Genomic DNA, 13,882 nt, shown 5'->3' with positions numbered 1-13,882 from the left:
TGAGAAGGGAGAGGGTAAGGAGCACCGTTTGACAGCCATTGACAACGATAGACGTCCAATATAATTCAACAGAGAGGGGTTGGCAGCAATAGATTGGACGTCTATTGCCGTCAAAGGCACTGAAACATGAATCAAAACGGCTTTCCATAGAGAAAAGAGTGAGCGAGAGAGATGAAAGGCAGTCACCTGGGGTCCTTCTCTGGCTTCATAGAAGTCACCAACCCTGATCTTTGCACTGAAGCTAAAATTATCACGCGTGAGGCCACTTATTCCATTTCTGGATAGATACTACAGAAGAGAGAATAATCATGACGTTGGTTTAGGGCACAAAAAGGCGAAAATTGCGACATTGAAAAGCAGCAGGGAGGCTAGGCTACACTAGACTAGACTGGAAGGAGACTATAGTTACAGTGCATCTGTGCAGCCCTCGCTCATTACGATAAAAGCCAGGGGACCAAAAACAAAAAAAAAAAAAAAAAAAAAAAGGAGCAAAAGCTCTTAAGACAAGAAAACAGTTTTGACCTTGGGGTGCACAATTCAGGCTCTTTTTTTACCGTCTGACTGATGGATGAGCAGTGAGTGGATATTACTGAGCAGCCATTTTTCTATTTGGAACAGTTTGACCATCACTGTTGCAGCACGTAAACATGATCTGCAGTGTATTCTATAAATGAGGCCAAATGTGTGCATCCCAACACTAACCATTAATCATTTGTGGTGGGAGAGGTGAGGAAAGTGGCATAAGAAGGCACGCTAAGAATAACTTGTACTAGGAAAGAAGGGGGGGACATGTAACTGGGGCAAATGTGGAAATAACAATACCTTCACCACGTCTGGGTATTGCCTCAGTTTCTTGCCACATGGTGCGTAGTAGGCGACCTCTCCTTGAGGCCGCCCGGACACGTTTTTGATTCTTGTTTCTCTCCGCCACCTTGGTTTTAACAATTTAAAAAAATCAATTAATGGAAAATGTTAAACAGCAAATGGCAAACGAGATGTGCAGATTGAAGGAAGCCGTACCCTAACTCCAGAGGCGTCATCAAATCCTTTTCATCCACCCGCTTCCGCTTTCCTAAACCTGGAGAGAAACACACAAAGTGGACATCTGTTCAAAAGTTTTCATTATTTTAACTCATTCACTGCCAGCTCAGGTCACAGATTATGGGTTGCGGTAGTTGTAATAAAAAAATCTATTGATGACATTGAATATCCAATCCATTGTAACTGGGAGGGGCTGGAAAAGATCGAATGAGTTAAGCGAGACAAAGTGTGAAGCCATGTGAGGTCACAATATGAAAAAATTAAATTCCCAGAGGAAAATAAACATGGGTCACCTATTTGTCTTTTTCAATGTATTACTATTTGTTTCAATTTATTTTTGTTTTAAGTTTTAACGTCTTAAAAGTAATTGAATTTGATTGAGAATTATTTCTTTTTATTAGCAATTTTTAGGGCCTGAGCACCAAGTGGTGAAAGAGCCCTACTGTAATGCAAAGTTGTTGTTTTTTTAGGGCAAACAAAAATGGCAATTTTGAAAGCCTTAACATGCTCGAAAACTCACCAAAATTTGCATACATGTGGCTTGGCGGAAATGCTGCTAATTTTGCGATGGCGCAACAGCGCCCCCTAAATTTTTCAAAAAGGCCTCTCCCATTCCTTTTTTCTTTTTCCAACATAACGCGATGAAATTTGGGGAGTAGATACCTTGTGCTAAAATGCTTCAAAAACTCTGTTGGACCCTTATTCCAAACCCAACAGACAATCAGGCATTTCGGATTGAATGGGAAATTTATCTATTTATTCGGTGCATATCTGAGACATTGGCACATAAGGAGTTAGTTGGATCCTGCTCAAAACTGGTTAAAACAGGGTTAAGGTTGATTTTGGCGATCATAAACATGGCAGCAATTTGTGTTTTCGTCGGTTAATAACGTGACAAAATTAGCATTGTTATTGAAGTATGTTCCAACAATACCATTTTTTTGGCTACCGATAAAAAATGACACCTGGCTGTGTGGTACCAGCTGATGCAGATACTGTACCGATACCAGGTTTTTGAAAGAGGAGGTGAAATCAGTAAATTTTTTAGACTTCAGTGCCTTACTTGTAAATGGCTTGAATGGTTTCAAGTTGGCTTGGTCCAATAAATTAAAATCAGTGAACATCTTTTGATTTGGGGATTTGTATTTTGAAAATTAGTAGGTTACTCTCATTCACTTACATCTTTCTACTGTCTCAGCGAAAAAGGTAAAATTGGGAAATTTGGGTGCTTTGGGAATGTGGAGAGTAATCACTATTATGTCCTTAATTTGTGGCGTTTTGAATGCTTAAATCTGTCAGAAAAAGATGGCGAAGAACGAATGAATCTTCATCAGTGGCATAATTAGGAGAATCTTGCCTGAATTAAAGCAGACGAAAATTGACACCATCTAGTCACTTGTAAAGGAGCAAAACCATTAAGAAAAGCAGCAGTGCAAAGGCTGCATGCACAGCACTGACTGCTTTGGCTTGAAATATGTCCTACTTTCTCTGATGTGGGTAAATCATCGCATCACAGTGATAGCATGCTGCCAAAAGAGTCAACGGGGCTCACGGGCATGCCGCTACAGGACCTCGGCTCTCCGGTTACTACCTTTTTTCTACCTTTCTAAAGGTTCTAATTCCTTTTCAACACGTTGCGTCACTGAGCACAAGGCACCTTTTCTTTTCATGATGATAAGTCAACATCTGTCGCTTGCGACAATTCAGCAGGAGGTGCAAAACCAATCTCGCATAGGATTTTTCATACATTACCTAATGGAGAGGCTAGGCTGTAGGAGGAGGAGCCAGGAGAGCTGTGAAAGGCCAAGGCACTGGAGCTGGTGACGATAGCGGGCGTCTTGATGACCTGGAGGTTGAGGGGAGAGCAGCTGGTGGCCGTGTGATTGGCTGAGGTGTTCAGTAGTTCGGGGCCTTTGGTTAGCCTACGGGGAGTTTCCTTCTTTGACGAGCCGGACGATTGCGACTTGGACTCCTTCGCTTTCTTCCCGGAGATGTCGCTGTCAGAGTTGCTATCTGACTCTGGACATGAGCAAATAAGACTGTGAGCCTGACATATTGTGGATTTCGAAACATTTGTAAAGGACTTTGAACGCAAGTGACTATTTTTGCTAACTTTAAAAACAAAGACCTGGCGTCCACATACATGGACATCGCATTTTGGGCCATGTATTGTCGGCAACAGTATTAACATTTGGTATACAGGTGTCGCATAAATATACCAAAATGTGATGTTCATGTATTTGGACACCAGGCCTGAAATATCATTGAATTTTTTTTTTTATTATTAATCTTTACTGTATATCTGCAATTGTCTGAGGAACAGCTCAGGTTGTACCTGGCCTCCTGCCCATAAATAGCTGGGATGCGCTCCGGCACCCTAGCAACACACATGAGGATAAGCTGTCCAGAAGTTAAATGAATAAATTCTTGTAATTTTTGACAAAAAATATGTATTTTTTAATGAATGAATGAATTTTGGAATTAATAAAACGCCAAAAAGCAACTAAAAAAATTAACTCGAAATACAGCACTCATAGAGCAGACTTCTGGCTAAGCAGCTAAATTCAAAGGTGACCTCTGTGACCTTTGACCATTTCTCTTCTTCTACTCTGCGACCTTTGACCATTTCTCTTCTTCTATCACCTATCCTGCAATTTTGAGTTAAATAGGCTAATCTGCTATCAAATTACCACAAATTTAATTTTCTGACCTTTGACCTGATCCCAAAAGTTAATCACCTCTTCTGTTTCATACTTTAAACATATCCTACAAGTTTGATAATTCCTTTATTCCTTCTTGAGTTATCATGAACCCAAACATACAAAGAGGCATTGAACTTAATACATAACCTCCACCTTCCGTAGGTTTCACCTATTGTCACAAGAAATAACTTGAAACACCCAATAAACTTTACGTCCACTCGTGAACAAGACACCAAGACACTTGATCTCCTCCACTTGGGGCAGGATCTCACCCCCGAACCGGACAGGGCACGCCACCCTTTTTTGATTGAGGACCATGGTCTCGGATTTGGAGGTACTGGTCTTCAATCCAACTGCTTCACACTCAGCTGCGAACTGCACCAGTGAGAGTTGGAGATCACGGCTTCAATGAAGCCAACAACACCGCATCATCTGCAAAAAGCAGAGATGCAATGCTGAGGCCACCAAACCGGGCCCCCTCAACGCTTCAGCTGAAACTATAAATTCTGTCCATAAAAGTTATGAACAGAATCGGTGACAGCAACCCTCACTGGGATCTAAGCTGACTTACTGCTAGAAATGGGGAGCAAACTACGGTCGTATAGGGATCTAAAACAGCCCTTACCAGGGGGCTCGGTACCTCGTACTCCCGAAGCACCCCCACACAGGACTCCCCGGGGGACACAGTCTAACACCTTTTCAAAATCCACAAAACACATGTAGACCAGTTGGACAAACTCCAATGCACCCTCGAGGACCGATTGGTGCAGTGTCTGCAGTGATGCGGACTGTATATGTCCAATGTGGTGAAAAAGGAGCCGAGCCAAAAGGTGAAGCTTTCAATTTACCGGTCTATCTATGTTCCTACCCTCACCTATGGTCATGAGCTGTTGGTCGTGACCGAAAGAACAAAATCCCAGATACATGCGGCCGAAATGAGTTTCCTCCCTTAGAGATAGGGTGAGAAGCTCGGTCATCCAGGAGGGACTCCTCTGGCATCTCGTTCGGATGCCTCTAGACGCCTCACAGGAGAGGTGTTCTGGGCATGTCCCACCGGCGGGAGGCCCCGGGGAAGACCCAGGACACGCTGGATAGACTATGTCTCTCGGCTGGCCTAGGAACGCCTTGGGATCCCGCTGGAGAAGCTTGTTGAAGTGGTTAGAGAGAGGGAAGTCTGGGCTTCCCTGCTTAAGATGCTGCCCCCGCTACACAACCCCAGATTAAGCTGGAAGTTTATGTCCAAAACGCGAACAACCGTGATTAAAGTTAAAAAAATAAAATAAAAAAATTCAAAAAATGGGAAAAAACAGATAACCTGCAAAACCGCAAAAAAAAAAAAAAAAAATGGTGAAAAATCCAACAACCATGGATAACTTTTTCTTTAGTATTAACAAGGGCATTCATTGGCTGCAATTTCACCCCTCCCACTCAAATGGTTGGACGTCTAGGGCTGGCAATAGAAGTCAATGAGTGCCCGATCAAAGGTTAATATTTTAGTACCGACCTGACAAGCTGTCATCAGAGTCATCATCCTCTTCCTCCTCCTCTTCTAGGTCGTCATCTTCATCCTCGTCATCATCGCCCGAGTCGTCAGATTCCTTATTGGCGGGGAGACCGGCCGCAGGGTTGCAATTTCCGGGGATCCCCACACCGGGAATCCCAACACCAGGAATGCCGACACCTGGGATACCCATCCCGGATTCTCCTCCACGGAACAAATCCACTAAAGACTGTACCAAATGGTTCTGTGAAAAGCCTTTCCAGCCCGCCAAAGGCCCAGTCTGTCCTTGCGCGAGTCCCGGCGTCTGCGCCTTCCCCTTTGGGGTCTTGCTCTTTCTGGACCCGAAGCCGGCAGCGTGAGGTGAGGTAGTAGGCGGCAGCGACGGAAGCCCGGCCGGGGCGCTGGTTTGGGTCCTGCTCGCCCCCGTGCTGAGATTGACGGGCATGGACCCGCTGTCAGAGTCGCACTGTGGTGACTTGCCTTGCGAGGCGGAGTTTTTACGAGGTTTGGTGATGAGGGCCAAAGGTGCGTCCTGAGTGGTGCTTTGGATGACTCCGTTGGGGCGGTTGGGTTCGGGAAGCCCGAGCAGGGCGCTTGAGAGGAAGAGGTTGGAGTGATTGTTCTGGGGAGGAGGAGGCAAAGCGGGTGGCAGCGGCGAAGAAGACAGAGACTTCCCCTTGGGAGACTTGTTGGGCCCCGGCTTCCTTAGCTCGGCTGGGAACTTCTGCCCTTGGGATATGAGAGTCTGGGAACCGGAGAAGAGAGAAGAGAAAACAAGAGGAGGCAGGGAGTCAAAAGCGGGGGGAGGGAGCCAGAAAAGCAAAAAATGAGAGGCACAATAAAAGGTCAGAAGAAAAACGGGCAAAATGGAACAAAGTGCAGTTGCTCCAGCTGTCAGTTTGGATCACTGTAGATTGTTTGATCAGCCCACTAACTACAATGCAGACCGCTGGTACAGTTAACTGTATCTAGGGAAAGAAATAACCGCAGGCACGGTATTCCAACTAGACACTGCTCTGAAAAAGTGCAATTATTTGTCTTTCTACGCTGACACCAAGCTTGCTCCAGTCTGTCTGGAAGAAAAAGTGTAGGTTTTAGCATTGCACTTTCAACTAAATGTGATATGAAGTGAAACAAATCAATTTCATAGACCGTGAAATACAGTAAAAGTGCTGAAAACCACAGGGGGAATTTAGGCCACTATAAGCTTCCATGCTTGTAAAAGTCAGAAAGGAGAAGTGATTTCCACACAATACGATGATCTCATTGGGTTTAGTCGATTGATTGCGATGCTGTCCTTCAAATGTAGTCGGGAAATGTTTCAAAGACAAATCCTATAAGACAACCACGGTATTTTTCCCGATTATAAGCCACTCCATTTTTTCTGTCTACCTTTGTGTGCTACGATGAGCAAACCAGCGTAATAATGTATTTCAATAGGCTAACTAGCATTATTCATTCTTGGTTAACGTTTTCATTGTGCTTAGTGGTCCACAGCGTCATGGTGCCGTTCAAAGTCTCTGCCTACTAGCACGAAAGGTACATTATCCAACCATACGCAGTGTCCAACATGGTTAGCTTATTTGCTCAGATACAGCAGTCCTGAGGTTGGAGTTACTTTGAGGTACATGCTAACTTCTTGTTAAGACGACTCCCTTGATGCCACTATACAAGAACGATTTGAAGCAAAGCATGGTTGGTTTCACATGTTTAAAAAAATAAAGGTATCCAATTTCTTTCAATGAAAATGCTATGCTAGCACGCGGAGTTTGTCGGACACCATAGGGATTTTATTGCCCCCCCCCAAAAAAATGTCCAATTGTTGATACTATTACAGAATAAAAACTTAAAAACTATTGTGGTTTAAAAAAACGATACTACCCTACTTTCTACAATGAAGCTGGTATGCTAATACGCTACTAGCAGAGTTCTTTAGTACAGTGCAGCTTTATGTACATACATGCATACTGTTACTACATGTTATCAAATTGGGTGGATCCACATACAAATAGATAAAACTGCTCGGTTCAAGTCCATAAAAATATCACAATTTATTCAGTCATGACAACGAACTAGTTTTGTCATTTTTCATTGTTGTGGTTTCATTCTCACCTAATAAAAGAATAACCAATTTATGACATGACAATCGAGTCATGTCAGAGTAAAAAAAAAAAAAAAAATTCAAACATTAGTGTGTAATTAACAAGGAATTGGGGTTTGAAAAATTATCTAACGTTGAGCCGTTTTGTCAATCTGATTACCGTAATTTTTGGACTATAAGCCACTACTTTTTCCCTTCATTTTGAATCCCGCGGGTTATAGTCCAGTGCGTCTTATTTGTTGATTTATTTGGGTTAATAGGTAACACTTTATTTGACAGCTGCGTCATAAGACTGTCATAAATATGACGTGACCCTATCATGTGCATTACTGAATGCTTATGACAGATGTCACTAAGTGTCATCCAGCAAATTATGTCACAAACTCCATTTATGTCCAGCTTGGATCTTTTACATCCATTCTGTGCTAATCATTTCTTCAGTTACTGTTCCAGTTGTTTCATTAATTGCTAGTTATGGTATTTAGTAACACTTTATTTGACAGTGGTGCCGTAGGACTGTCATTAGACAATCAGAATTATGATATGACACTGTCATGACCTTTAATGAATGCTTATGACAGATTTCATTAAGTGTTATCTAGCAAATTATGTCACCAACTCAATTTAAGTCCAGCTTGGATCTTTTACATCCATTCAAAAGTGAGATAACACTAACAGATAACACTAAATTACATCTGTTTTAACTAGGGTTGTTCCGATCACGTTTTTTTTGCTCCCGATCCGATCCCGATCGTTTTAGTTTGAGTATCTGCCGATCCCGATATTTCCCGATCAGATTGCTTTTTTTCCCCCTCCCGATTCAATTCCAATCATTCCCGATAATTTTTCCCGATTATATACATTTTGGCAATGCATTAAGAAAAAAATGAATAAAATTCGGACGAATATATACATTCAACATACAGTACTGTACATAAGTACTGTATTTGTTTATTATGACAATAAATCCTCAAGATGGCATTTACATTATTAACATTCTTTCTGTGAGAGGGATCCACGGATAGAAAGACATTAAATTCTTAAGGATAAATGTGACTTTGTATATTGTGACTAAATATTGCCATCTAGTGTATTTGTTGAGCTTTCAGTAAATGATACCGTAGCCATTTAACTTCTGCCCAAATGCATGATGGGAAGTGCAACTATGACTGTGCATTGTGGTACCAATTGATATATCTTCTCTGCGTTGGGAAATAACATTCTCTGCGTTGGGAAATAACATAGGGTGTTAAGAAAAAGATCAACTATTACCTTATTCCCCACATTGCTTCCCACGATTATTCTAATCGTTGGGAGAGTGATTGTAAGGCTTTAGCCATTTAAAAAAAGGCTCCAAAGGCTGCCAAAATTCACTCTATTCATTTTACGCTGCCTTTTAGCTCTATATACTGTATGGGTAAAACGCCGCCATTATAGATTGAACGCGACAATGCGTGAGTAGGTCGTGCAGTGCATGCGTTGATTGCGTTAAATATTGTAACGTGATCAATGTAGAAAATATTAATTCTCGCCGTTAACGCGATAAATTTGATAACCCTACCTTAAGCTTAAACTAAAGACTCTGGAAGAGTAACACATTATGTCTGTAACGTTAAATACAATTAGAAAACGATTTAATTAAAAAAATATATATGTATTTAAAAAAAGCATGTCCGATATTCTTTTGCCCATTCCGATACTTTGAAAATGACGTGATCGGGCCCGGGACATCTCTAGTTTTAACCATTCAATAATGCTCATTACAGTGTCATGTCATAATTATGATTGTCTAACGACAGTTTTACGGCGCCATTGTCAAATAAAGTGTTACCAAATTCCATAACTAGCAATTAATGAAACAACTGGGACAGTAACTGAAGAAATAATTAGCATAGAACATGATTTTTGATTGTTATTTACATCTGTAGCGCTGCAATGCATGCTCGGAGGCATGTTGGACAACAACAACAGTGTTGACAACAGGTGGCAGGACAGGCTGACTGTCTCCCCCAAGGGACCAACGATAGCCAAATGAAGCTTCGTGAAGGAATTGCAGCCAATTGGTTCAAAGCTTCATGGGGGTTCATTTGGTCTTATGACAGTCTTATGATGCCGCTGTCAAATAAAGTGTTACCGGTTAATATCTTTTGGTGTAAATATCCCATAATACAATGAGGACAGCTGCGGCTTGTAGTCCAGTGTGGCTTATCTATGAAAAAATGCCATTTTCATGTCAAATTTGGTGGGTGGCGGCTTATAGTCAGGTGCGCCTTACAGTACAAAAATTACGGTACTCAGAGCTATTACACGTTGCACTAAAAATTTTGATCCCATTAGGACAGGGGTGTTTATGATCACGATTTCAGTCCAAATATTACCCGAAATAGTAGAAGAACCTGTAGCGACTTCCGTGTGAACAAAACATTACTACATCCGTCTCTAATTATATGCTAGCTATGCTTTCAACAATCGTTTAAATATCTCCAGGTGAAGACAGTTTGTTCTGAAATTTCTGAATGCACCCCTTTCGTTCAGAATAGAATCATGATTGGAATGTGCTTGATCGGGTTAGAATATTCTGTGGAGTCTGTACATGAAGGATTCTGATTAGGCTTAGTGTCACTGAAACGTGATCATTCACCCTGTCATCGATGTATTCGATTTCATGGGCTTACCTGTTTCAGTCTAAACTCATTGATCTGTGCAAGTGAGTCTTCCAGCAGTTTCCTCCTATTGTTAACTTTGGCGCCACCCGCCGTGGCGTACTGAGGTGGTTTCAGTAAGGACTTGTGGGGGGTTGTCACAGATGAGGTCAAGGTGAAATCTTTCGGGGAGGTACACGGCGGGAAGGCCGAGCGTGGCGACGAGGGTACTGAAACAGGTTTCGGAGAGGAGGACAGGGACAGGGGAAGGTGCTGGGGGGATGAAGACGAGGCAGGCAGCAATTTGGGACGCTTTGGGGACGTGGAAACAAACAGCGAGTTTGGGGAGCGGCTGCGAGCGGCAGGGGATGAAGACGGCGAGGACTCCTGGTAGGGCTGGCCCAGCAGCGCCAGGGGTTTGGAGTTGGCGGCCAGACCGGTTGACTGGATCACACTGAAGTGTTGTTCCGGTCGGGATCTAGAAGAGTGTATCGCCAACGGTGAGGTTTGGGACAGAACCGGGGGGGACACGGAGCGGGCTATGGGGATGAGGCTCGGGGGATTGGAAGGGACTGTCTGGATGTGGTTGTTATGGGCTTCTGTAGTGAGGACCCCGGAGTCTGCCTTTCCAGTGATTGCTGTCAGAACCTAAGGAAAACAGGATTATTGCCCTGTTGGAGCCGATGTGCAAACCCATCGCTAAGTTTTACCTTTGATTTCTTTTTTATTTGTTTCTCAGAGTCTGACAAGATGCTCTGTTTGTCTTCCTCCTCATCTTCGTCTTCGTCATCGTCCTCTTCGTCGTCCTCGGCGAGGTCCTCCAAATCACTGCTGAGGGAGCCGTCGCTCGAGCTGTCTGAAGATGTGCCCGTTTCGCTGTTGCTCACTCCGGAGGTCTCTGCTGCCTTCTTTCGTTGTCTCTGCGTTGAGGAAAATGACAAAATTAGTCATCAGAACTAGGAAGTGTAATTTATAGAGAAATTAGGTGGGGGTTGTGGGAGTGTTATGACATGTAAATTAAAAAAAAAAAATGTAGGACGAGATACATTTTGAACTTAGTCTTTGCCTTTGGAAATGAATGGAGCATTTTTTTATTTGTTGAAAAACCCGCGTTTATGCTGCAACTGTAAGCATTAAGAGAACCTGCGCCGTGTGAATTTTTGCAACCTTTCAAAGTTGAACGATAAGAATTGGTCAAAGTGTGTGGGCTAGACTGGAAAACAATACAAGTACTGTTTAGGTTTACTTACCCTCTCTTTAGTTTTAGAAACAGGTTTTTCCATCATCTTAGCTGGGCTGTTTTGACAGGGACTACTAGTGGGCTCAGATTTTTTGGTTAGATTGGTCGATGCTTGGCCAGGGGTTGGACTTGCAGAAAAGCTCCTTGGTTGCGTTGGGGGCGGACAGATACTGCTGCCATTTACCGCCCCGTTCACCCCTTCACACATAAAGAAAAATGTTTGGTGTCATTTATTCACTCTTTTTTCAGAAAATAAGGATGGGGAGCATGATTAAAAAAAAGTGCAAAATGGGCTGAGGCAATATTGATTTGAGAGTCTGACTAATCACACACGCTGGCTGCAAAATATACAAGGCCAATAGTTACTGCTGACATCATAAAAGAGACTGTGAAAATGAAAGGGCACAAGAAAAAGACATTATGAGAGGAAGCATAAAAGGGGTGTGCGTGAATGGGAAACAATTTGTCTGGTGACAGAAGACAGAATGATTGGCTAAGTTGGTTGTGGAGGAACTACTTTCTCTTTGTCAGAAGTAAAATATAGGTTCATTAAAAGTTGTCCGATGTTCTAATCCTGTATTGATCGTCTATTATTATATAGGATTATCTTATCTTGATACTTTTATTTTTTCGATCTGCCATCGGCCGATATAGCCTTTTTTTTCCCGACCTGCCATTGGCTGATATAGCCTATATAATAGGATAACTTAAGTTCACTTTTTGGCTGATTATCTTTGTCATGTAGGTTGATGGATATATTGGCCACCCAACACATTGGGTCGATATACGGACTTTTCCAAGATCGGCGCATATCAGCCGATATATCTGACCGATATATGGACTATTTCAAAGATCCACTGATATGTGGAGTTTTTTTTCAAGATCGGCCGATATCAGCTAGCCGATATACCGTATTGGCCCGAATATAAGACTGTTTTTTTTGCATTGAAATAAGACTGAAAAAGTGGTGGTCGTCTTATATTCAGGGTCAAGACATTATGCCCATTCACGACGCTAGATGGCGCCAGATATTATTGAAGCAAATGCTGAACTTGACTCCCCAGGCAAAAGCGTACCCCTTTTGGTTAATGCAGTTATTGCACAATAGATTGGTTTATTTACATTTCAAAAACCAGAAGCCATTCATTTACGAGTGTGATTGCACTTTAGTTTACATATTTAAATGTTCAGATATTAAGATTCAAATGAGGCAAAATAACATGCTTTTTCTCTCAAATATATAGTTATAATCATTTGTTTCAGATGTACTGTAATTATTTTCTGTATAAAAATTAATTTGGTGTTGAAAAAGTTTTTTTTTTCCAAACTTGAGTCTTGAAAAAGAGGGGGTCGTTTTATAATCAGGGCCGTCTTATTTTCGGGCCAATACGGTAATAGGATAACTTTTAAGTCCTTCGGTTTTGACCTTTGCCAAGAGACGAGTTAGAACCAACTAGTGGCAAGTGATACAAAAGGAAGTAGCAGAAGAAAAATTTTACTTCTCATAAATTGAGGAGCAGAAGTACAGTGTATCACAAAATTGAGTACACGCCTCACATTTCTGCAGATATTTAAGTCTATCTTTTCATGGGACAACACTGACAAAATGACACTGACACAATGAAAAGTAGTCTGTGTGCAACTTACATAATAGAGTTAATCTATTTTCCCCTCAAAATAACTCAAAATATAGCCATTAACATCCAAACCCCTAGTAACAAAAGTGTGTACACCCCTTAGAAACTACGTACATCCCTAAATGTCAAAATTGAGTACTGCTTGTCATTTCCCCTCCAAAATGTCATGTGACTCGTTACAGGAGTGCTGTCAGCATTGCTGAATAGATTGAAGAGATGGGGGGTCAGCCTGTTAGTGCTCAGACCATACGCCGCACTCTACATCAAATTTGTGTGCATGGCTGTCACCCCAGGAGGAAGCCTCTTCTGAAGACTGTACACAAGAAAGCCCGCAAACAATTTGCTGAAGACATGTCAACAAAGCACATGGATTACTGGAACCATGTCCTATGGTCTGATGAGACGGGCGGGCTTTTTCTTGTGTACAGTCTTCAGAAGAGGCTTCCTCCTGGGGTGACAGCCATGCACACAAATTTGATGTAGAGTGCGGCGTATGGTCTGAGCACTAACAGGCTGACCCACCTCTCTTCAATCTCTTCAGCAATGCTGACAGCACTCCTGTAATGAGTAAAAAAAATCCAGAAATCACATTGTATGATTTTTTAAAAATAATTTATTTGTAATATACTGGGGTTCATAAGTATGTGCACCCCTGAGAATAGGCAATAATTATGACACTTAAAGAGTTGTCAGTCTACCTTTAAAAAAGTCCACCCTTCCTCCATGAGTAACCCACCACCCGTTTCAGCTCATTATTGTCACCTGTTTACCCCACAGTCATTTGTAATCCAACTGCTACCATGGGAAAGACCAAAGAGCTGACTAAAGACACCAGAGACAGAATTGTAGCTCTCTACAAAGCTAGAGAGGGTTATGGGGCAATTGCCAAACAGCTCAGTGATATAACATCCACCATTGGAGCAATTATTAGAAAATGGAAGAAGCTAAACATGACTGTCAATCTCTCTCAGACTGGGGCTCCATGCAATCTACCTCGTAGGATCTCAATGATCCCAAG

The 13,882-nt window shown here is 42.2% G+C and overlaps 1 protein-coding gene across 11 annotated transcripts in view; it reads right to left on the bottom strand.

Moving 5' to 3' along the window:
- baz2ba (bromodomain adjacent to zinc finger domain, 2Ba) overlaps positions 1 to 13,882 on the bottom strand; it is a 163,318-nt gene that overhangs the window by 36,744 nt on the left and 112,692 nt on the right. For 7 of the 11 annotated variants that reach the window (XM_057836825.1, XM_057836814.1, XM_057836869.1 and 4 more), the window contains 8 exons: positions 11,238 to 11,425; positions 10,698 to 10,907; positions 10,021 to 10,635; positions 5,248 to 5,989; positions 2,794 to 3,060; positions 1,021 to 1,078; positions 823 to 931; positions 187 to 288 (listed from right to left, as the gene is read on the bottom strand). In XM_057836825.1, the coding sequence (XP_057692808.1) occupies positions 187 to 288; positions 823 to 931; positions 1,021 to 1,078; positions 2,794 to 3,060; positions 5,248 to 5,989; positions 10,021 to 10,635; positions 10,698 to 10,907; positions 11,238 to 11,425 (2,291 nt within the window). The remainder of the gene's footprint in view (positions 1 to 186; positions 289 to 822; positions 932 to 1,020; positions 1,079 to 2,793; positions 3,061 to 5,247; positions 5,990 to 10,020; positions 10,636 to 10,697; positions 10,908 to 11,237; positions 11,426 to 13,882) is intronic. The other 4 variants (XM_057836860.1, XM_057836894.1, XM_057836877.1 and 1 more) reach the window with 1 other exon arrangement.

The sequence above is a fragment of the Corythoichthys intestinalis genome, chromosome 1, assembly GCF_030265065.1.
Source record: "Corythoichthys intestinalis isolate RoL2023-P3 chromosome 1, ASM3026506v1, whole genome shotgun sequence".
Classification (NCBI taxonomy): domain Eukaryota; kingdom Metazoa; phylum Chordata; class Actinopteri; order Syngnathiformes; family Syngnathidae; genus Corythoichthys; species Corythoichthys intestinalis.
This window is presented reverse-complemented; position numbering and strand designations above follow the sequence as displayed.